At 44.2% G+C, this 22,754-nt stretch overlaps 1 protein-coding gene across 2 annotated transcripts in view; it reads right to left on the bottom strand.

The window, feature by feature from the left end:
• The window catches only part of LOC144495054 (isocitrate dehydrogenase [NADP], mitochondrial-like), an 82,201-nt gene that overhangs the window by 17,036 nt on the left and 42,411 nt on the right, over positions 1 to 22,754 (bottom strand). For both annotated transcript variants that reach the window (XM_078214889.1, XM_078214890.1), the window contains exons 6-7: positions 22,153 to 22,289; positions 7,531 to 7,682 (exon numbers count right to left, since the gene is read on the bottom strand). In XM_078214889.1, the coding sequence (XP_078071015.1) occupies positions 7,531 to 7,682; positions 22,153 to 22,289 (289 nt within the window). The remainder of the gene's footprint in view (positions 1 to 7,530; positions 7,683 to 22,152; positions 22,290 to 22,754) is intronic.

Below are 22,754 nucleotides of genomic sequence, written 5' to 3'. Positions count from 1 at the left end.
CATCACCTCGCATTTGTCTAAATTAAACTCCATCTGCCATTCGTCAGCCCACTGGCCCAATTGATCAAGATTCCGTTGCAATCGGAGATAACTTTCTTCACTGTCCATTATGCCACCAATCTTGGTGTCATCTGCAAACTTACTAACCATGTCTCTTAAATTCCCATCCAAATCATTAATATAAATGACAAATAACAGTGGACCCAGTACCGATCCCTGAGGCACACCACTGGTCACAGGCCTCCAGTTTGAAAAACAACCCTCGACAACCACCCTCTGTGTTCTGTCGTCAAGCCAATTTTGTATCGATTTGGCTACCTCACCCTGGATCCTGTGAGATTTAACCTTATGCAACAACCTACCATGCGGTACCTTGTCAAAGGCCTTGCTAAAGTCCATGTAGACAACATCAACTACACTGCCCTCATCTACCTTCTTGGTTACCTCTTCAAAAATCTCAAATTCGTGAAACATGATTTCTCACTCACAAAACCATGCTGACTGTCCCTAATTAGTCCTTGCCTCTCTACGTGACTGTAGATCCTGAGTCTCAGAATACCTTCTTACAACTTACCCACCACAGACGTTAGGCTCACCGGCCTGTAGTTCCCAGGCTTTTCCCTGCAGCCCTTCTTAAACAAAGGCACAACATTTGTCACCCTCTAATCTTCAGGCACCTCACCTGTGGCTGTCGATGATTCTAATATCTCTGCTAGAGAACCCGCAATTTCCTCCCTAGCTTCCCACAACGTCCTGGGATACATTTCAGCAGGTCCCGGGGATTTATCTACCTTAATGCACTTTAAGATTTCCAGTACCACCTTCTCTGTAATATGTACACACCTCAAGACATCACTATTTATTTCCCTAAGTTCCCTAACATCCATGCCTTTCTCAACAGTAAATACTGATGAGAAATATTCATTTAGGATCTCACCCATCTCTTGTGGCTCCACACGTTGATGACGTTGTTGATCCTTAAGAGGCCCTACTCTCTCCCTAGTTACTCTTTTCCCTTTTATATATTTGTAGAATCTCTTTGGATTCTCCTTTGCTTTATCTGCCAAAGCAATCTCATGTCCCCTTTTTGCCCTCCTGATTTCTCTCTTAACTCTATTCCTTTACCCTCTATACTCTTTAAGGGATCCACTTGATCCCAGCTGCCTATGCATATCATATGCCTCCTTCTTCTTCTTGACCAGGGCCTCAATATCCCGAGTCATCCAGGGTTCCCTACTTCCACCAGCCTTGCCCTTCATTCTAAAAGGAACGTGCTTACCCTGAACACTGGTTAACACACTTTTGAAAGCCTCCCTCTTACTAGATGTCCCTTTGCCTGCCAACAGACTCCCCCAATCAACTTTTAAAAGTTCCTGCCTGATACCATCAAAATTGGCCTTGCCCCAATTTAGAATTTTAACTTTTGGGCCAGACCTATCATTCTCCATAGCTATCTTAAAATTAATGGAATTAGGGTCACTGGTCCCAAAGTGATCCCTCACTAACATTTCTGTCACCTGCCCTTCCTTATTTCCCACGAGGAGGTCAAGTTTTGCCCCCTCTCTAGTCGAGCCATCCACATACTGAATGAGAAATTCCTCCTGAATACACTCAACAAATTTCTCTCCATCCAAGCCCCTAATACTATGGCTGTCCCAGTCAATTTTGGGAAAGTTAAAATCCCCTATCATCCTATTTTTCTTGGAGCTATCTGTAATCTCCTTACAGATTTGCTCCTCAATTTCCCGCTGACTATTTGGTGGCCTATAGTACAACCCTATCAAAGTGCTCCCTCCCCTTCTTATTTCTCAGTTCTACCCATATAGACACAGTGGGCGAACCCTCAGAAATATCCCCTCTCAGTACTGCCGTGAGGTTCTCTCTAATCAAAAACACAACTCTCCCTCCTCTCTTACCTCCTGTTCTTTCCTTCGTATAGCATCTGTATCCTGGAACATTAAGCTGTCAGTCCTGTCGCTCCTTAGCCATGTTTCAGTAATAGCTATAATATCCCAGTCCCATATACACATCCATGCCCTGAGTTCATCTGCCTTGCTCGTGAGGCCTCTTGCATTGAAATAAACGCAGTTTAATCTAGACTTCCCTTGCTCTCTGTCCTGCTCTTGCCTGACCTGTCTAGTATTAGGATTACCGAAACTGTCTTTACTATGAATGAAAGAAAAATCTCCATGTTTTCCACAATAACATACTTATTTATTGGGTTCTGACAGCTTTTGTTTGTCCTTATAACTGCTAAAAATTAAATTTCCACTCCCCACCCTGCACCACCCCCCCCCCCCCCCCCCCCCGCTCCCTTCAATAACTGTTCGGAAAGCCTGCTTGACAACAAGTAACTAACTGCCAATCTCATACACATCCTCTTCAAAGCCTAAGTTTCTACCTATGGCAAGAGCTTTGACTTGGCCAACTGATAAACTTGATTGCGTAGATATTTGTGCCATTTGCTGAGAATAGTAGCTAAGGCCATAAACTTGTAAGCCTATAATAAAGCAGAAAAGGCAGGCCACACATAGCTCCACAAGCAACAGTTGTGAGTAGTGGGAAGATAATCAGTTTGGTCTAATTCCTTATCACAAACAACTGCATTTGGTGTCAACAGCTTCTCAGAACTAAGTTTCCTGTTGGTATCCACACGCACAGAAGTAACACTATTTTAGTTTAAGGGATCTTTATAATATTTTCACTTCTTCTTCATGAAAGTAACTTCCTTTCACGTGAGATGGCCTTGCCCTCGAGCTCATCCCTGTAGATGAATAACAAGTAGGTTTACAGAGAACGTCGAGAGCCACATGAGGTTTTAAAACCCATTGAAAGATGAAGGCAGCATTAATCTGAACAACTTGCATTTACAGAAGGCCCTTTAATATAAACAAAAATTTCATGGCACATGGAAACAGACACTGAGCCATAAGCGATTCGGGAGCGAAGATAAATCAAAGTAATGAGCTTTGAAAGATACAGTGAGGAGTGTAAAGAGATTTAGGAATCAACTTTAACATTTCAAGATTGAAATTGAATTGACTGAAGAGGGAGAGGTGATGGCCCAGTGGTATCATCACCAAACTATTAATCCAGAAACTCAGCTAATGTTCTGGGGACCCAGGTTCGAATCCCACCATGGCAGATGATGGAACTGAATTCAATTTTTAAAAATCTGGAATTAAGAATCCACTGATGACCATGAAACCATTGTCGATTGTCGGAAAAATGCACCTGGTTCACTAATGTCCTTTAGAGAAGGAAATCTGCCGCCCTTACCTGGTCTGGCCTACATGTGACTCCAGAGCCACAGCAATGTGGTTGACTCTCAACTGCCCTCCAAGGGCAATTAGGGATGGGCAATAAATGCAGGCCAGCCAGTGACACCTATGTCCCATGAATGAATATAACAGACTCTGCCTCTGAAGGGTTGGAATGATACCCAGAATGCCGGTGTGTTTAGGAGTGGTTACAAGGCTGGGGAAGATTGTAGACATAGCTTGGGGTTAGGCCATTCAGACTGATGAAGGGTAAGGATTTTCAAATTGAATGCACTGGGGTTGAGATGTGAAGAAATGACAGGGCAACAAGTGGAATTTGATAAGGAACGTGCAAAGTTTTAGACAGGTTGTAACTTATAGGGTAAAGAAGAGGACAAAACTTCATGTCTGGTGGCTATAACGACATACATAAGAGTTTCAGCTGCAAAGGGACTGAGATAAGGGGCGGAGGTGGGCAATGTTGCAGAGGTTTATATAAAGCAAGCTTGATGATGTATAAAAGCAAAATACAGCAGGTGCTGGATATCTGGATACAAAACACCAGGTTTGACAGCATCTGTGGAGAGAAGAGCTCTGAAGAAGAGTCACACAGACTCGAAACGTTAACTGTTCCTCTCTCGACAGATGCTGCCAGAGCTGCCGAGTTTTTCCAGTATTTTCTGTTTTGGTGATGGATAAGATGTGTAATTTAAAGTTAATTTCACATTCAAACAGGATGCCACGATTGCAAACAATCTGGTTCGGCCCGAGAATGTGGTTAGACAAAGAGATGGCATTAGTGCCAATGGACTGGAGTTGGTGGCAGAGGGTGAAGGCGATGAATTTGGCTTCCCTGATGATGCGCTGGAGGAAGATGTGATTCTGCCAGGACTTGATGTCAAAAAAGTAGTCAGACCACATGGGAGCAATTGAATGTTTGAGAGAAATGATAGAGAGCTACAGTTAAGTTCCATCAGCCCTCTTGTTCCAAAGGATGTTGTCAACAGTGGAACCGCACATTGATAAAGTGGAGGACACAGTGGGTCTCTCAACATCTCAGAAAGTGGAGAAGAGATTAAAGACCATTGCTGTGGATACAATGGTTGTTTTTGGGCAGATAGGAATCAAATCCTGCCAGGGCAGTGCCATGAAGTTAAACAAAATGATGAGAGGCCTTTGAGGTGAACAGCGTGGGTCGCCATATCAAACACTGTGGGAAGAGAGAGGCTAACGGGTAAAATATAGAACAAAATCATAGATCACTTTAAGTTGGACAATTCTGATAAAATGGGACAATAATATTTGGTACAAATCAATATGATCATTAACTAAATTTAATAATAATATAATGCAGAAAGCTGCCAAACAACACAAAACACCGATAACAGAAGCCAGGGGCTGTAACAAATGTAACGACAAGTTAATACTTCAAGTGGAAATCTTGGGTCAGAAGTTGCGGTGGAGGATTGAAACATTGGCTGGGATTTTACTCGTCCACTGAAGATGTGGGCAGGCTGGTAAAATGGTAGCGGGAAGGTGTGGGAAGGGAAGCTCACTGTTCTGGCTTGACCAGCCCCTGACTGAAATGGGCAGCCACACTATTCAATTAACAGGCCAACTGATGGCCATCTTACGACCCCACCATCATTATACCAGCAACAGGACGGACTCCCACCATACGGGAAGACCACCAGGTACATTGAGGTGGCAGGTTGCCTGCAGGAACAAATGTGTTGCAGAGAACTAAATAAAGTTGAACATGTGATTGCCCATTCATAATTATTGCAGCTGTATAAACTCAAATTCTATTTATAGTTGAACTCAGAAGGAGTCACTGCCAGGTTAGATTGGTGAGTGTTGCTCTTGGCTATAGAGGGGGAGACAAACCATTCGACTGAAATATGATATGGGAGGGAGGTAAACTGGAAAAATAACAGCAGACAATACAGGGAGAGAAGATTCTACCCAGGGTCTAGGGCAAAAATGCTCAGCTCAGTTCCTTATAGACGTTAGCTGTACAGAAATAAGGTAACTCTGAAAATACAAGTAATCATATGAGAATTAGTGTGTCAAGTTCATTATTTTCTTTATCTGCAAGAAACAAGGTGAAGGTGAAAGGAATGAATGATTTTAGACTTTGTGTGTTGATATGGTGCTAAATAAGTCACGGAAGCATTTTCTCACCAAGTGCTTGGCTCCTGCGCAGAAAAGCAAAAATCTAATTTGGGTTATAGAACATAGAACATAGAACAGTACAGCACAGAACAGGCCCTTCGGCCCACGATGTTGTGCCGAGCTTTATCTGAAACCAAGATCAAGCTATCCCACTCCCTATCATCCTGGTGTGCTCCATGTGCCTATCCAATAACCGCTTAAATGTTTCTAAAGTGTCTGACTCCACTATCACTGCAGGCAGTCCATTCCACACCCCAACCACTCTCTGCGTAAAGAACCTACCTCTGATATCCGTCCTGTATCTCCCACCACGAACCCTATAGTTATGCCCCCTTGTAATAGCTCCATCCACCCGAGGAAATAGTCTTTGAACGTTCACTCTATCTATCCCCTTCATCATTTTATACACCTCTATTAAGTCTCCCCTCAGCCTCCTCCGCTCCAGAGAGAACAGCCCTAGCTCCCTCAACCTTTCCTCATATGACCTACCCTCCAAACCAGGCAGCATCCTGGTAAATCTCCTCTGCACTCTTTCCAGCGCTTCCACATCCTTCTTATAGTGAGGTGACCAGAACTGCACACAATATTCCAAATGTGGTCTCACCAAGGTCCTGTACAGTTGCAGCATAACCCCACGGCTCTTAAACTCCAACCCCCTGTTAATAAAAGCTAACACACTATAGGCCTTCTTCACAGCTCTATCCACTTGACTGGCAACCTTTAGAGATCTGTGGATATGGACCCCAAGATCTCTCTGTTCCTCCACAGTCTTCAGAACCCTACCTTTGACCCTGTAATCCACATTTAAATTTGTCCAACCAAAACGAATCACCTCACATTTATCAGGGTTAAACTCCATTTGCCATTTTTCAGCCCAGCTTTGCATCCTATCTATGTCTCTTTGCAGCCTACAACAGCCCTCCACCTCATCCACTACTCCACCAATCTTGGTGTCATCAGTAAATTTACTGATCCACCCTTCAGCCCCCTCCTCTAAGTCATTAATAAAAATCACAAAGAGCAGAGGACCAAGCACTGATCCCTGCGGCACACCGCTAGCAACCTGCCTCCAATCCGAAAATTTTCCATCGACCACCACCCTCTGTCTTCGGTCAGACAGCCAGTTACCTATCCAATCGGCCAACTTTCCCTCTATCCCACACCTCCTCACTTTCATCATAAGCCGACCATGGGGGACCTTATCAAACGCCTTACTAAAATCCATGTATATGACATCAACTGCCCTGAGGTTATGAGGGGGAACTTCTGTTAAACACCAGATAGTCTGCCCTTACAACAACAACTTGCATTTAAATAACATCTTTGGGTGGCACAGTGGTTAGCACTGCTGCCTCATAGCGCCAGGGACCCGGGTTCAACTCCAGCCTCGGGTCACTGTCTGTGTGGAGTCTGCATGTTCTCCCCATGTCTGCATGGGTTTCCTCCGGGTGCTCCAGTTTCCTCCCACAGTTCAAAGATGTGTGGGTTAGGTTGATTGGCCATGCTAAATTGACTCTAGTATCATGGGGATTAGCAGGGTGAATATGTGGGGTGTGGGGAATAGGGCCTGGGTGGGATTGTGGTCAGTGTAGACTCGATGGGCCGAATGCCCTCCTTCTGCACTGTAGGGATTCTATGGAGCAAAGCTTACCATGTCACTTTACAAGAGTGTACCAAACAAAATCTGACACCGAGTAACAAAGGAGATATTAGGGGAGTTTAAGAAATGTTTTAAAGGAGAGAGATAGCATGAAACAACTCACACAGAAGTAATAAGGTATTTAGACCATTTACAGCAACAATTGATGTCACTAGAACCAAGAATGTATCTTCAACCTTCATTTCATTTTATAAAGTTAACCACACATGCTATCTACTTATCAGCATACTATTCACAATGCATTTACGCTAAACCTTTATTTTAAGATAAATGATTGCACTTTTCTGCAGATGTTTTTATGTACACAGCGGCCAGTTACACATTGAAGTATTTTGGCAAAATCTTTCTGAATAAGGTGTACACTGATCAGCTACTCAGCAAGTGCTTTCGGAAGCGAAGGCAAGTATCGGTTGTCTCTCCTTAAATGAGAATTACCTTGCGCCAGGATGTCAGATTGAACATCTCCGTCGTAGTTCTTGCACGCCCAAACAAAACCTCCCGAGGATTTCAACATCTGAGCCACCATATCATCGATTAACCGATGCTCATACCAAATGCCCAGCTTGTCAAACGCTGCTTTGTAATTTCTGTTGGAGCATAAAGGCCAGGCAAAAGCCAGTGAACAATGAGAGTCAGGTATTAATCATTATTAACTGCAGATATTTCACCATGTAACAAATGACAGCCCAATTCTAGTTAGATCTTGTTTATAGAAAAAGTCAGTTTGGTTCAGTGAAAATGCTATTGCATCAGTCTACGCTGAGATAAGAACAGAATTTGCATCGCAGTGACCTGGCAAATTAAAACTGATTCAATTTAATACCTACCTTTGGGACCCATACTGAAGACAGTTCTGCTAATTTTTTTTCAATATGGCTTCTCTGGACTGTGGGAGCCGTGTCTATGTATCACTTAAGCACTTTAACAAAGGGGTTTCTGTAGTTAAATCACAGGATCTGATTACAACATATACCCAGCTGAAAATAAAATGTGCATGTTTTATTCAATGGCAAAAGCTCCAGACAGCTAGTGTTAAATTATTGGCTTCAGGAACAGGGAGGATGTGCCTAGCACGACCCCTGCTGGAGACCTTGTGCCTGCACAACCAAGCTGTCATCATGGTACAAATATTCATCAGATTGCGAGGGGGAGAAGCACTATAAAATAACCATCGCTGAAAGTAAGAGATAAAGAATAGAATCATAAAACAGACCTTTCATAATTAATTATGTTTCCTCCTTTATAAGCCACTATCAATTTCTCAAATGGGTTAAACACAAAGCAAAATGGCAGCTTTCAGTCTCATTTCTTCTGGTCAACCTGAGGAATGGTTCCTTGTTTATAAGCTGCTATCAACTTCACCATTTGGAAACTGAGAGTTATTTGGCTTGTGATAAAAGGGACCATGCATTGTCCTCAGGATCTTTGGGTTGATTAAACTCAAACATCTCCATTATAATTTAAGAGGTAGGCCATTTACCCCATGAAGCATGGTTCATCAGTCAGTGAGATCATAGCTCATGTGTGACTTAACCCCACATCCCTGAATACCTTTATCAATCTCCAATTAAACATATGAGCAAGGAGCAGGTGGGGGCCATTCGGCCCATCAAGCCTGCTCCTCTATTTAATAGGATCATGGCTGCTGTGACAGTATCCTCAAACCTACATCATGACAACCCCCAATAGAGTCATAGAGGTTTACAGCATGGAAACAGGTTCTTCGGCCCAACTTGTCCATGCTGCCTTTTTTTTAAACCCTTAAGCTAGTCCCAATTGCCCGCATTTGGCCCATATCCCTCTATACCCATCTTACCCATGTAACTGTCTAAACGCTTTTTAAAAGACAAAATTGTACCCGCCTCTACTACTACCTCTGGCAGCTTGTTCCAGACACTCACCACCCTCTGTGTGAAAAAATTGCCCCCCTGGACACTTTTGTATCTCCCCCCTCTCACCTTAAACATATGCCCTCTAGTTTTAGACTCGCTACCTTTGGGAAAATATATTGACTATCTAGCTGATCTGTGCCCCTCATTAACCTTTCAGTCCTTGCTTACCAAGAAGCTATCCACCTCTGTCTTAAAAATATTCTAAGATTCTGCTTCCACAACCTTTTCAGGTGGAGAGTTCCAAAAACTTTGACTCTCAGAAAAAATTCATCTCATCTCCATGTAAATGGGTGATCCCTTATTTTGGAACAGTGACCTGTAGTTCTCGAGTCCCCGCATGAGGAAACATCATCTCCACATCCACTCTGTGGAGAACCCTCAGGATCTTATATCCTTCAATCAAGTTGCCTCTTACTCTGCTAAACTCCAGCGGATACAAGCCTAGCCTGTCTAACCTTTCCTCATAAGACAACCCACCCACTCCAGCTATTAGTATGGTAACCTTCCCTAAACTGCTTCCAAATTAACAACTGATCCAGCAGCAACTACCGGTTAAATAAGAGAGTTCAGAACTTTAATTATCCTTTTCGTGATGATAGTCCACTCAAACTTCACATGAATGAATGCTACAACTGATTGAAACATAGCAAACATAGTAACATAGAAGATAGGAGCAGGGGGAGGCTATTTGGCCCTTCGAGCCAGCTCCACCATTCATTATCATGGCTGATCATCCAACTCAATAACCTAATCCTGCTTTTTCCCCATAACCTTTAATCCCATTTTCTCCAAGTGCTATATCTAGCTGCCTCTTGAATACATTCAATGTTTTGGCATCAACTACTTCATAGAAATCATAGAAACCCTACAGTGCAGGAGGCCATTCGGCCCATCGAGTCTGCACCGACCACAATCCCACCCAGGCCCTACCCCCACATATTTTACCCGCTAATCCCTCTAACCTACACATCTCAGGATTCTAAGGGGCAATTTTTAACCTGGCCAATCAACCTAACCCGCACATCTTTGGACTGTGGGAGGAAACCGGAGCACCCGGAGGAAACCCACGCAGACACGAGGAGAATGTGCAAACTCCACACAGACAGTGACCCGAGCCGGGAATCGAACCCAGGACCCTGGAGCTGTGAAGCAGCAGTGCTAACCACTGTGCTACCGTGCCGCCCTTGTGGTAATGAACTTCCTGTGGTAATGAATTCCACAGGCTCACCACTCCCTGAAGAAATGTCTCCTCACCTCTGTCCTAAATGGTCTACCCTACATCTTCATACTGCACCCCCTGGTTCGGGACACCCCACCCTTGGGAATAGCTTTCCTGCATCTACCCTGTCTAATCCTGTTAGAATTTTGTAAGTCTCTATGAGATCCCCCCTCATTTGTCTGAACTCCAGCGAAAACAATCCTAACCTACTCAACCTCTCCTCATACATCAGTCCCGCCATCCTCGGAATCAGTCTGGTGAACCTTCACTTCACTCCCTCGAGAGCAAGGACATCTTTCCTCAGAAAAGGAGACCGAAACTGCACACAGTATTCCAGGTGTGGCTTCACCAAGGCGCTGTATAATTGCAGCAACACATCCCCGCTCCTGTACTCGAAACCTCGCGCAATGAAAGCCAACATATCATTTGCCTACTCGTAGTTGTGGTACCAGACTCCAATAAGTCGAAGAAACAGAAATTAGAAGGAGTCAGCCATTCAAGCCTGCTCTGCCATTCATGTTGATCTTGGCTGATCATCAAATTCAATATCCTGACCCTGCCTTCCCCTCATATCCCTTGATCCCTTTAGTCCCAAAAGCGATATCTAATTTATTCTTGAAATCACATGTCAATGGGATCAGGGAAGAAAGCAGTGAAAAAAATTAAACTGATGCTTTTATTTTCAGTGTATCTCCTCAATCGTTAAGCTTTCGTTACCACTTTCACTTGTTTGTTTGAGTTGAATAAGATGGTAGGGATTTAGGATGCTTAGGATCTAGCTTCAATATTTTTGCGCGGTGATTGGAGAGTAATTTAGTAGCTTGCCCCAGTAGCTGATAAACTTTTCGCGCACATTGTGTTGTAAGGTTTCATTTCTGAGTGAACAGTCAGGAATGAAGCAGAGTATCAGACCCCTAAAAAGCAGTGTAGCTTTTGCAAGAGAGGATTTGCGGGGGCAAAAATCTGAAGAAAAGGAAAGCTCAAAAGAATCAGAATATTGAGATGTTAACTTGTTCAAGTCAGGCAGAATGTACAGAGAATGGAAAAAGGAAATGCGAAAAAAGAACTCTAGAAACATGTAAAGAGTAAAAGTCAAAATAATAGTCAAAAGGAAGGGCGAGGTCGATTAGGGGCTGAAACGGAAATCTTGTCTTGGCCAAGGTACTAAATTACCACTTTTCATCTGTTTGTACAAAAAATAATTCTGCGAATGTCAGAGCAAAGGGGAAGAGAGTAGAGAAATTGGATAGGATAAAGGGTTTAAAAGGATGCACAAAATGGAAAAGTCACCAGGTGTGGAAAGGATGCAGCATGGATTGAGTGAAGTTAGGGGTAGAAATAATGCAGGCGCTGGTCAGTCCTCCTCGGACACCATCATGATGTCAAAGGACTGAATGCAGGAATGTTGGGAAATCACAACATCAGGTTTTCTTGCTTTTGAAAACTAACATGAATATTATAACTGATTGACATGGTCATTCTAAACCTTATACTGAACTATATTGTTAATCCTGCTTATGATACGCTCGGTGTAAAAGCAATCTGGAGGTGGTGATTTCGGTCTTCATTGCCAACTGCCCATTGATCCGAAAGGTAAAAAGGGGGACAAACGGTGAAAAGGCAAACTTCAGCAGAAAGCTACTAGAGTGTGAAAACAAAAGGCCTGCTGTGTGGAAAATAAAAGACAGACGTTCCCAGGGGCCCAGATACAGCTTGAACCGAGTGTGCCAAAGCGACAATTAGGCCAGGCATTAGCATTGGAATGTTTATGACCTGATAGGTGTCAAGAACACGGATAGCACAAGATCCCGAGTGTTTTGACTTGGCTTGGATGGGCAGATGGTTCAATTACATCTTTTGAAATTGTGCCGTTCAATTAATAGCAAGGTAATGATTGGGTTAAATCGGTCTCCATAGACTTTACAGTGAAAAGAAAACATGGAAAAGGATTCCCTGGGCAGGGAGAAAGATATATTCAGCCAGAAGTGGTGTGACCATCATGGAAGAACAGGGCTGGGAGAGTGACCAGGCAGTGATTACACGTACACTAGTAATCCAGAGACGCATGGTATTGCTCAGGGGACCCGGGTTCAAATCCCACCCATTCTGTGTCCATTAAAATCTTTCATCAAGTTAAGAACTCTATTAGGTTACCCATCCAACTTCATTTTTCAAGAGAAGGGACTAGTTTGTTCATCCTTTCCTGGGTATAAGCTCACAGCTCTTGTATCAACCTGGCAAACATTTTGCACCCTCTCCAGTGCCTCTATGTTCTGTTTACAATTTGGCCATCAGTACTGTGCACCATACCTCAAATGTGTCTAACTATGGTTCGATACAGGTTTAGCATGACCTCTCTACCTTTCAATTCAATCCCCCTCAAAATAAAATCGAGTGCTTGGTATCCTTTTTAAAGGACCTTATTAATCCCCATTGCTACTTTTAGTGATTTCTGTGATTGCACAATTTGCACCAATACCCCAATTAGAATTTTATTTCCCAAATAATACATACCCTTCTTAGTTTTTGTACCAAAACGTAAAAACTCATATTCACTTGGGTTGAAGTTCATTTGCCAATTCTGTATGTCTACTCTGCAAGATTGGTGATATATTCTTGCAATTTGCTCTTATTCTCCTCAGTATCGACTAGCCCCTGCACAATTTGGTGTCATCTGAAAATTTTGAAAGTGTGCTTTTGATGGGATGGATCTGGAAGAGTTACAGAGGCTGGGATTATTCTCCTTAGAGAACAAAGAACAGTACAGCACAGGAAACAGGCCCTTCGGCCCTCCAAGCCTGTGCCGCTCCTTGGTCCAACTAAACCAATCGTTTGTATCCCTCCATTCCCAGGCTGCTCATGTGACTATCCAGGTAAGTCTTAAACGATGTCAGCGTGCCTGCCTCCACCACACTACTTGGCAGCGCATTCCAGGCCCCCACCACCCTCTGTGTAAAAAACGTCCCTCTGATGTCTGAGTTATACTTCGCCCCTCTCAGCTTGAGCCCGTGACCCCTCGTGATCGTCACCTCTGACCTGGGAAAAAGCTTCCCACTGTTCACCCTATCTATACCCTTCATAATCTTGTATACCTCTATTAGATCTCCCCTCATTCTCCGTCTTTCCAAGGAGAACAACCCCAGTCTACCCAATCTCTCCTCATAGCTAAGACCCTCCATACCAGGCAACATCCTGGTAAACCTTCTCTGCACTCTCTCCAATGCCTCCACGTCCTTCTGGTAGTGCGGCGACCAGAACTGGACGCAGTACTCCAAATGTGGCCTAACCAGCGTTCTATACAGCTGCATCATCAGACTCCAGCTTTTATACTCTATACCCCGTCCTATAAAGGCAAGCATACCATATGCCTTCTTCACCACCTTCTCCACCTGTGTTGCCACCTTCAAGGATTTGTGGACTTGCACACCTAGGTCCCTCTGTGTAAGGGAAGTAAGGGAAAGGCTAATGAAGGTGTGTGAAATAGTATAAGGGGAGAAACTATTCCCATGGGCAGAGAGTTGGTAACTCGAAGGTAGTGACTTAAGAAATTTGACAAAAAATCCAGAAGGTAGATGAGAATTTTTTTAAGCAAAGAGTTGTTATAATCTGGAATGCATGTGGGTGGCGGAAGCAAATTCAATAGATTTCAAAAAGTTATATACTTGAAATGAAAAACTGCCTTTGGAAAGAGCAAGGGAACAGATAGTCCATTCAAAGAGTCAGCACAGGTATAAAGGGCTGAATGGTCCCTTTCTGAGCTGTATGATTCTCAATCAATAATACTGAAATGGAGTAGCGTAGCATCTTCATCCTTTTAATATCATATAGAGATAAGATGTATCAATTGAACAAAATAAATCTGGTTGTAAACATAGTTTTGTATGTAACTCCTGCAGACTAAAACATTTTTACCAATTCCAGATAAGTCTTGCCCCAAACAACTTGGTTTGCCTTGCCGGATGCAGGGTCAATGTGGCAAAGGCCATCCAGTCAGCAGTAACGGATAGCCAACAAAGCCCATAAATGAGGTAAGTGGAGGAAAGGTGCTAGCACTGCCAGCATCTTCCTGACAATGGATGGGCCCCTTGCTGAGGTTGGAGGCTGGCAGGTAACTCCATTTTGAGTTGCCCTCATGGTCTCCTCCCTCGCCAAGCAGCACCCAGCTCTCCCAGCCTGACATAATTGTTGGGTCTCTGATAAGGCTTCCAACCTCTCTGGTCTGCCCACCATGTTTAATTGAACGGGGGTCCCAGAGGTGGCTTTTGAATTGGCGGCCTTCGGGACGACTTCCAATAGTAATCTGCCACAGCCACTTCCAGGTTCCTAATCCCAATGGGATTGTGCTCCTTTGTTTCTCTCTCCAGAAGACCTGCTAAGCATTTCCAAGCATTTTCTGTCTTGATTTCCACATTCATATTCACCTTTGCTTTTTGGCAATGCGTCTAACGCCTCTTCATTGTGCAATCATATTTATCAATTTTAATAACATATACCTTCCGATCAACATCAAATGCCGTTTACGATTCATCTGCCCAAATCCTCCACTCTGTTTTGTTTTTCTGGGATCATGTTGTTTTCCCAAAGTCAGCTGAGTAAACCGCGGTCAGTTTGGAATCAGGAGCCTTGACAGTGACAAATCCTGACGGTAATTGGGTCTCCATGAAAGACGCTGGTGAGGCAGGAAGCAGTGAGAGGAGATCAAGACTGTACAAGAAAGAAAAAAGAGAGGAAAAGAGAAAGAAATAAAGGGAGACGAAGTATTAGTAGAGAACAGATAAGTAGAGGTGACTGCCAGCCAGCAACTAATGAAACTTGAGCAATTCAGAACTGCAGTCAGAACAGTTGAGATGTGACTGGAAGTCACTCCTGTGTAGAGGACCAAGACACTGTCTAGGGACACTGAAGGAAGAATTTCAAAATAATCTCTGCACGTTTATTAAAGCTTAGGTAACAGGGATGACCTCAATAATTTGGAGACAATGATCAAAGTCTAATAATACAATCTGGAACAATGTTCAATGCATCACCTGAACTGGCTGTAAAAGTAAATACAGGGGAGGGAGGAATGAATACATTTGGAAAACAGATAAAAATCCATGTACTGACTGACAGCCTTTGGCTGTGGTGCCACTTTTGCCAGGATAAGGACATGGTAGCTTTGGCATTTTTGTTACTGGATTAATGATCCATAAGAATGCAAATACAGCAAAGGCTATGGGCCCCAACAACATTCCAGCACTAAAACTGAAAATGTGCTCTAAAACTAGCCGTGCCCCTATCCAAGCTGTTCCAGTACAGCTGCAACACTGGCACTTACCCAACAATATGGAAACATTCCCAGGTTTGTCTTGTGCACAAAAAGCAGGACAAATCCAACCTGGCCAATTACTGCCCCAGCAGTCCACTCTCAATCATCAGCAAAGCGATGGAAGGTGTTGATGACAGTGCAATCAAGCAGCACTTATAAAACCTGCTCACTGATGCTCAGTTTGTGTTCCGCCGGGGCCATTCAGCTCCTGACTTCATTACAGCCTTGTTCCAAACATGGACAAAAGAACGGGGGGGGGGGGGGGGATTCTCCCAGCCGGCTGTGCTGCTTGAGTAGCACAGCAGGCCAGGAGACATCAGCGGCAACCGTCGGACGTCACGGAGTTTTTTCGTGTAATAAGCTCCACACCGGAAATCAGCACGGAACTGATTACAATATGGGAATCTTCATTTCCATACGATTAGCAGGCCAAGGACCGAATTCTCCGAGCCCGCTAGCGTGTCCCCCGCTGCCGGGAGTGGCTCACTCCAGAGGGATTTACTCCTGCTCCCTACTAACGGGGAACAGGCGGCCTGACCCCACTGAAGGGAAGAAGCCATTGAGGCCCGCTGGGAGGTCGGGGGTAAGCGGAGGAGCCCCTTGGGCAGTGCCAGCCTGGCATTATCAGCCTGGCACCCTGGCACTGCCCAAGGGGCAAACTGGCAATGCCCAAGGGGCACCTTGGCACTGCCTACCAGGCATAGGACTGTGCCAAGGGGTGGGGCCTATTGGGGTCCCGATCGGTGGGGAGGGCAACTCTCTGACACTCTGCGCTTGGGATGACTGGGAGAGGGAGGGAATGAGGCCAATTGGGGGCTGGCCATCTGGGTTGGGGGGGATCAGGACTGGTCATTGGGGGTGGTTAGGCGTGGACTGTCCGTTACGTGTGGTGGGGGGGGGGGGGGGGGGGGGGGTGTGTGTGTTCGGGGTGATTGGGGTTGGCCAGTGAATGGGGGGTGGGGAGGATCGGAAGGCCAGCGATGGAGGGTTGCGAGGTTGGCCGGCAATCGGAAGGCCGGCAATGAGGGGCCACTGCGCTGACAATTCGGCACACGCTCTGCTGCTGGCCTCTCAGGCAGGAATAGGCCCCACCCATGCTAGAACACTCTATGATGCGCAAAGTGCCGGAAATTCATTCTGAAAATCACACTAAAAACACCAGAGGGATTTAATCCCATTTTCCCACACTTTGAGAACTTAGAATTTTTTTGGGAGAATCCTGGCCCTGAACTCCAGGGCGAGGTGAGATCGACCGCCCTTAACATCGCAACAGCATTTGACTGAGTGTGGCATCAAGGAGCCCCAGCAAAACTAAAGTTAATGGGAATCAGGGGAAAACTCTCCACTGGCTGGAGTCATTCCTAGCACACAGACGGTGGGGTGGTTTGAGGTAAATCATCTCAGCTCCAAGACATCACTGCAGTAGTTCCTCAGGGTAGTGTCCGAGGCCCAACCATCTTCAGCTGCAACATCAATGACCTTCCCTCCATCATAAGGTCAGGAGTGGTGATGTTCACTGATAATTACACAGTATTCAGTAACAGTCATGACTTCAGATACTGAAGCGGTCCATGCCCAAATGCAGCAAGACCTGGACAATATCCCTCCATGACATTAAATGGTATTACCATTACAGAATCCTCACCATCAACATCTTGCAGATTACCATCAACCAAAAATTTAACGGGACTAGCCACAGACTATGACAACAAGAGCAGGTCAGAGACTGGGAATTCTGCAGAATAACTCATCTCCTGAATCCACAAAGCCTGTCCACCATCAACAAGGCACAAGTCTAGATGTGTACAGCTCCAACAACACTCAAGAAGCTTGACATCCTCCAGGGAAAATTAGCAGGCTTCATTGGTGCCCCATCCACAATCATTCAATCCTTCCACTACTGACGCACAGCAATGTGCACCATTTACAAGATGCAGTGCAGCAATTCACCAAGGCTCCTTTGACAACTCCTTCCAAACCTGTGACCTCTGCTGTCTAAAAGAACAAGGGCAGCAGATACACCACCACCTGCTCATTCCCCTGCAAGCCACATATCATCCTGACTTGGGAATATATCGCTATTTCTTCACTGTCACTGGGTCAAAATCTGGAACTCCCTCCCTAACAGCACTGTGGTGTACCTACAGCTGGTGGACTTCAGCATTTCAAGAAGGCAGTTCACCGTCACTTATTCAAGGGAAATTGGGGATGGGCAATAAATGCTGGCCAAGCCAGCGAGGCCCACATCTTGTGAAATAATTTTTTAAAAACTTCAAATCAGAGTATTCTGCGAATTTGACTTCATTTTTGAACAAAAGGAATCTCAAAATAAAAATTGTTCTCAGTAAAAGTAACCATGAAGCTGCTGGACTTTCCTTATAATCCACCTTGTTCAAATATGTCCATGGAGAAAGGAACCCAGTCCTTCAGATCTACTCTGGCTATAATAGAATCATAGTTACAGCAATCAGGAGGCCATTCAGTCGTTGTGTCCATGCTGGTTCCCTGCAAGAGCAACTCACCCTAGTCCCATTCCCTCATCCTTTCCCCAGACACCGACATTTCTTTTGTCTTCAGTTAATTATCAAATTTCCTTTTTGAAAACCCTGATTGAATTTTCTTTTAACACTGGCAGCCAGAGTTTACCAGACCCCCAACTTCACACTGGGTCCAAAACCTTTCCTTTGATTCTGAAATCGATGACCTCTGGTGTTTCACCCTTTTGCCAACAAGGACTGCTTCTTTCTATCTATGATGTGGAGATGCCGGCGTTGGACAGGGGTAAACACAGTAAGGAGTCTAACAGCACCAGATTAAAGTCCAACAGGTTCATTTGTGGCGCCACAGTGGCGTTTGCTACCAAATGAACCTGTTGGACTTTAACCTGGTGTTGTTAGACTCCTTACTGTCTTTCTATCTACCCAGTCCAAAGCACTCATGATTTTTGATCTCCCCTCAACCTCCCCTCCTCCAAGGAGAAGATTTCCAGCTTTCCCAGTCCATCCACCTAACTTAAATCCCTCATCTCTGGAACCATTCCCATAAATGTTTCCTGCATCTGCTTAAATGCCTTCATATCCTTCCTAAAGCGTTGTCTAAAATTGCACACAATACTCCGGTTGATGCTGAACCAGTGATTTATAAAGGTTCACCATAACCACCTTGCCTTTGTATTCTATGCCTCTGTTATAAAGCCTACGATTCTGTGTACCTTATTTACCACTTTCTCAGCCTGCCCCGCCACCTTCAGTGATCTGTGCAAATATGATCCCAGGTCCCACTACTCCGGCACGAAATTTAGAATCATATCCTGCATTTTATCTTACCCTTCCTGGTTCTTCCTACCAAAATGTATCACTTCACATGAGTGAGTTTAATGTACCGCTTGTGAGCCCATATCACCAGCCTGCCTACGTCCACTTATAGAGTCATAGTCAAAGAGGTTTACAGCATGGAAACAGGCCCTTCGGCCCAACTTGTCCATGCCACCCTTTCTTTTTTAAAACCCCTTAGCTAATCCCAATTGCCCGCACATGGCCCATATCCCTCTATACCCATCGTACCCATGTAACTATCTAAATGCTTTTTAAAAGACAAAATTGTACCCGCCTCTACTCCTACCTCTGGCAGCTTGTTCCAGACACTCACCACTCTCTGTGTGAAATAAATTGCCCCTCTGGACACTTTTGTATCTCTCTCCTCTCTCCTTAAACCTATGTCCTCTAGTTTTAGACTCTCCTCCTTTGGGAAAAGACATTGACTATCTAGCTGATCTGTGCCCCTCATTATTTTATAGACCTCTATAAGATCACCCCTCAGCCTCCTACGCTCCAAAGAAAAACATCCCAGTCTATCCAGCCTCTCCTTATAACTCAATCCATCAAGTCCCGGTAGCATCCTAGTAAATCTTTTCTGCACTCTTTCTAGTTTAATAATATCCTTTCTATAATAGGGTGACCAGAATTGCACACAGTATTCTAAGTGTGGCCTTACTAATGTCTTGTACAACTTCAACAAGATGTCCCAACTCCTGTATACACTGTTCTGACCGATGAAACCAAGCATGCCGAATGTCTTCGCCTTCTTCACCACTCTGTTTACCTGTGACTCCACTTTCAAGGAGCTATGAACATGTACCCCTAGATCTCTTTGTTCTGTAACTCTCCCTAACGCCCTACCATTAACTGAGTAAGTCCTGCCCTGGTTCAATCTACCAAAATGCATCACCTCGCATTTATCTAGATTAAACTCCATCTCCCATTCGTCGGCCCACTGGCCCAATTGATCAAGATCCCGTTGCAATTGGAGATAACTTTCTTTACTTGAAATCTTTCACTATCCTCCTCAAAGTTTACAATATTTCCCAGATCTGTACCATTCCCAAATTTTGAATTTATGCCCTGTGCCAAAGTCTAGGTCATTAATAAAGATCATGAAAAACAGTGGTTCTCTCTGAACCCCACTGGCTGTCTTGTCTGGAGACAATACACATCTTTTTAGCCTGTCTTGATGCTCTCTCCACTCCCATTGTTTTGTTTCTTAAAGACTTGATTAGTTGTAAGTATTCGCATTCCAACCATTATTCATGTAAATTGAGTCTGTGTCTTTATAAGCTCTGTTTGTGAACAGAATTCCCACTCACCTGAGGAAGGGGCTAAGAGCTCCGAAAGCTTGTGTGGCTTTTGCTACCAAATAAACCTGTTGGACTTTAACCTGGTGTTGTTAAACTTCTTACTGTGTTTACCCCACTGTACACCAGCATGGATAGACGATTGGCTAACTTGGCTAACCATATCCTGTCATGGATAGAGGATTGGCTAACTAACTGGAAACAGCAAGTAGCAATAAGGGGGTCTTACTCAGGTTGGAGGGCAGTAACCAATGGAGTGCCACAGGGATCAGTGCTGGGAAAACAGCTCTTCACAATATATATTAATGATATGGAGGAAGGAACAAAGTGCACTGTGGCCAAATTTGCGGAAGATACAAAGATGGGAGGTAAGGTAGGTTGTAAGGAGGATATAAATAGTTTACAGAGAGATAATGACAGGTTCAGTGAGTGGGCAGAGAATTGGCAAATGGAATTTAATGTGGGAAAATGTGAGACTGTTAATTTTGGAAGAAGGAATGGAAAGGCGGGTTATTATTTAAATGGAGAGAGACTGCAGAAAACAGTAGCGCAAAGGGGCTTGGGGGTACTTGTTCATGAAACCCAGAATGCTAGCATACAGTGCAGAAGGTAATAAGGAAGGAAAATGGAATGCTGGCTTTTATTTCAGGGGGTTTAGGGTATAAAAGCAAAGAGGTGTTTCTGCAACTGGACAAGGTACTAGGGAGGTCACATTCAGAATATTGTGTACAGTTTTGGTTCCCTTATTTAAGGAAAGATATATCACTGGAGGCAGTACAGTAGAGGTTTACTAGGATGATCCCGGGTATGGAGGGTTTGCCATATGAGGAAAGATTAAACAGCATGGAGTTCAGAAGAATGGGAGGTGATATGAAACATATAAGATTCTTAGGGGGTTAGACAAATTAAATGCTGGGAGGATGTTTCCACTCATGGCAGAGTGTAGGACCTGAAGGCATATTGCAGAATAAGGGGATGCTCGTTTAAGATGGATTTAAGGAAGAATTTCTTCTCTCAAAGAGTGGTGAATCTTTGGAATTCTTTACTCCAGGAAACTGTGGAGGCGAGTCCTTGAACATTTTCAAGGCCGAGATCGATAGGTTTCTAATCAGTATGTGAATTAAGGATTACGGAGTTAAGGCAGGAAAATGGATTTAGTGAGTGTTTAGCCATGATCTCATTAAATGGTGGAGCAGGTGCGAAGGGCTGAATGGCCTACTCCTGTTCCTACTTCTTATGGTTTTATAGTCTTCCTCCAATCTAAAAAAACAATTGTTCACTGCTGCCCCTTGTTTTTTGCTACTCAGCCAACTTTACATCCTTGCTACTGCTTCTCTTTTTATTCCATGGGCTTCAGGTGGCAAGCCTATTATGTGGTAATTCATCAAATGCTTTTTGAAAGTTCAGGTACACCACATCAACTGCATTACCCTCATCAACCCTCACTGTCACCTCATCAAAATCTCAATCAAGTTAGTTAAAGGTGATTTAGTTAAACAAATCCATGCCGCTTTTCTTTAATTAATCCACATCCAGCAATTTGGTAGGACAGACCTGGAGTATAGCTGAAAAAAGAGACATACTGGGTGGGATTTTAGGGCCTCACTCCAGCGAAACCGGAAATTCCCGCTCGAGATCAACAAAGATTTCTGTTGTTGGACCCTCACCCGCTCCGATTCCGTGGCGGGCGAGGTGATAAGAGTTCTGGCAACTAAGTGTTTCATCTCGCACTAATGATTTCATTAGGACAGCTCTCAAGAAAAGACCATCAGTAAAGGGAGCAATGAGAAGAGAGTGCTGACTGGTTGGAAAGTGGACTCTGGTTGGTGGAGGCGTTGCCATGGGGAATGCTGATATTGTTAAATGCCAAGCTTTTTGTTCAAATTCAAACCTGACTCTGGATTGCTCTTCGTCTTTTTTCCATAGCTCATCTCAACTAGAATCAGCATTTAGCTAGCTAGATTGCAGCATAAGATTCAATTCTGAAGGATAAAAGAGGAAAACTCACAGCTCAAAAATATCCTGGAATATATCCTTAAACCGTCCATCATAAGCCTTCATAATGGTGTTTTTTGTACTCATATAAAGGGGCCATTTCTTCGTTAGGGCATACTGGAAGCAGCTGTGTGCAAATCCTGTAATAGACTATACATTTAAAAAAAAGTAGGTTAAAGACTATTCACTACATAAGATTTGTTAAAAAAGATATACAAGATCAGAAATATTAGTCCAATGTTCTATATTCAGTCTCCCAAGGGCTTCACACTGATGCGCTATCAATTAGGCAAAAGACTACTTGTGTGCCAATACAACTGTAGGCTTTTATTCATAACAGAATCAGGAGCACATCCCAACAGGTAACTGACCCGAACTGAACAAGGGGGAGGAGACAGCCACCTTTATACTAGGTGACAAGGGGAGGAGCCGAGCCGGCAAGGGATGTGTCCAGGCATAACAAACACACAATGGTGGTCCAGGCAGGACAAAGGCACAACTGAAGTCCACCACACACACTAATACTGGAGGTGAAATTCAATGGCCGCAGGAGTGGGCCTGTCCACCGGCGAGAGAACTGGTGGCAACTCCACCGTGGCCATTCCAGACCATTCC

Source organism: Mustelus asterias, chromosome 6 (assembly GCF_964213995.1).
Source record: "Mustelus asterias chromosome 6, sMusAst1.hap1.1, whole genome shotgun sequence".
NCBI lineage: Eukaryota > Metazoa > Chordata > Chondrichthyes > Carcharhiniformes > Triakidae > Mustelus > Mustelus asterias.
This window is presented reverse-complemented; position numbering and strand designations above follow the sequence as displayed.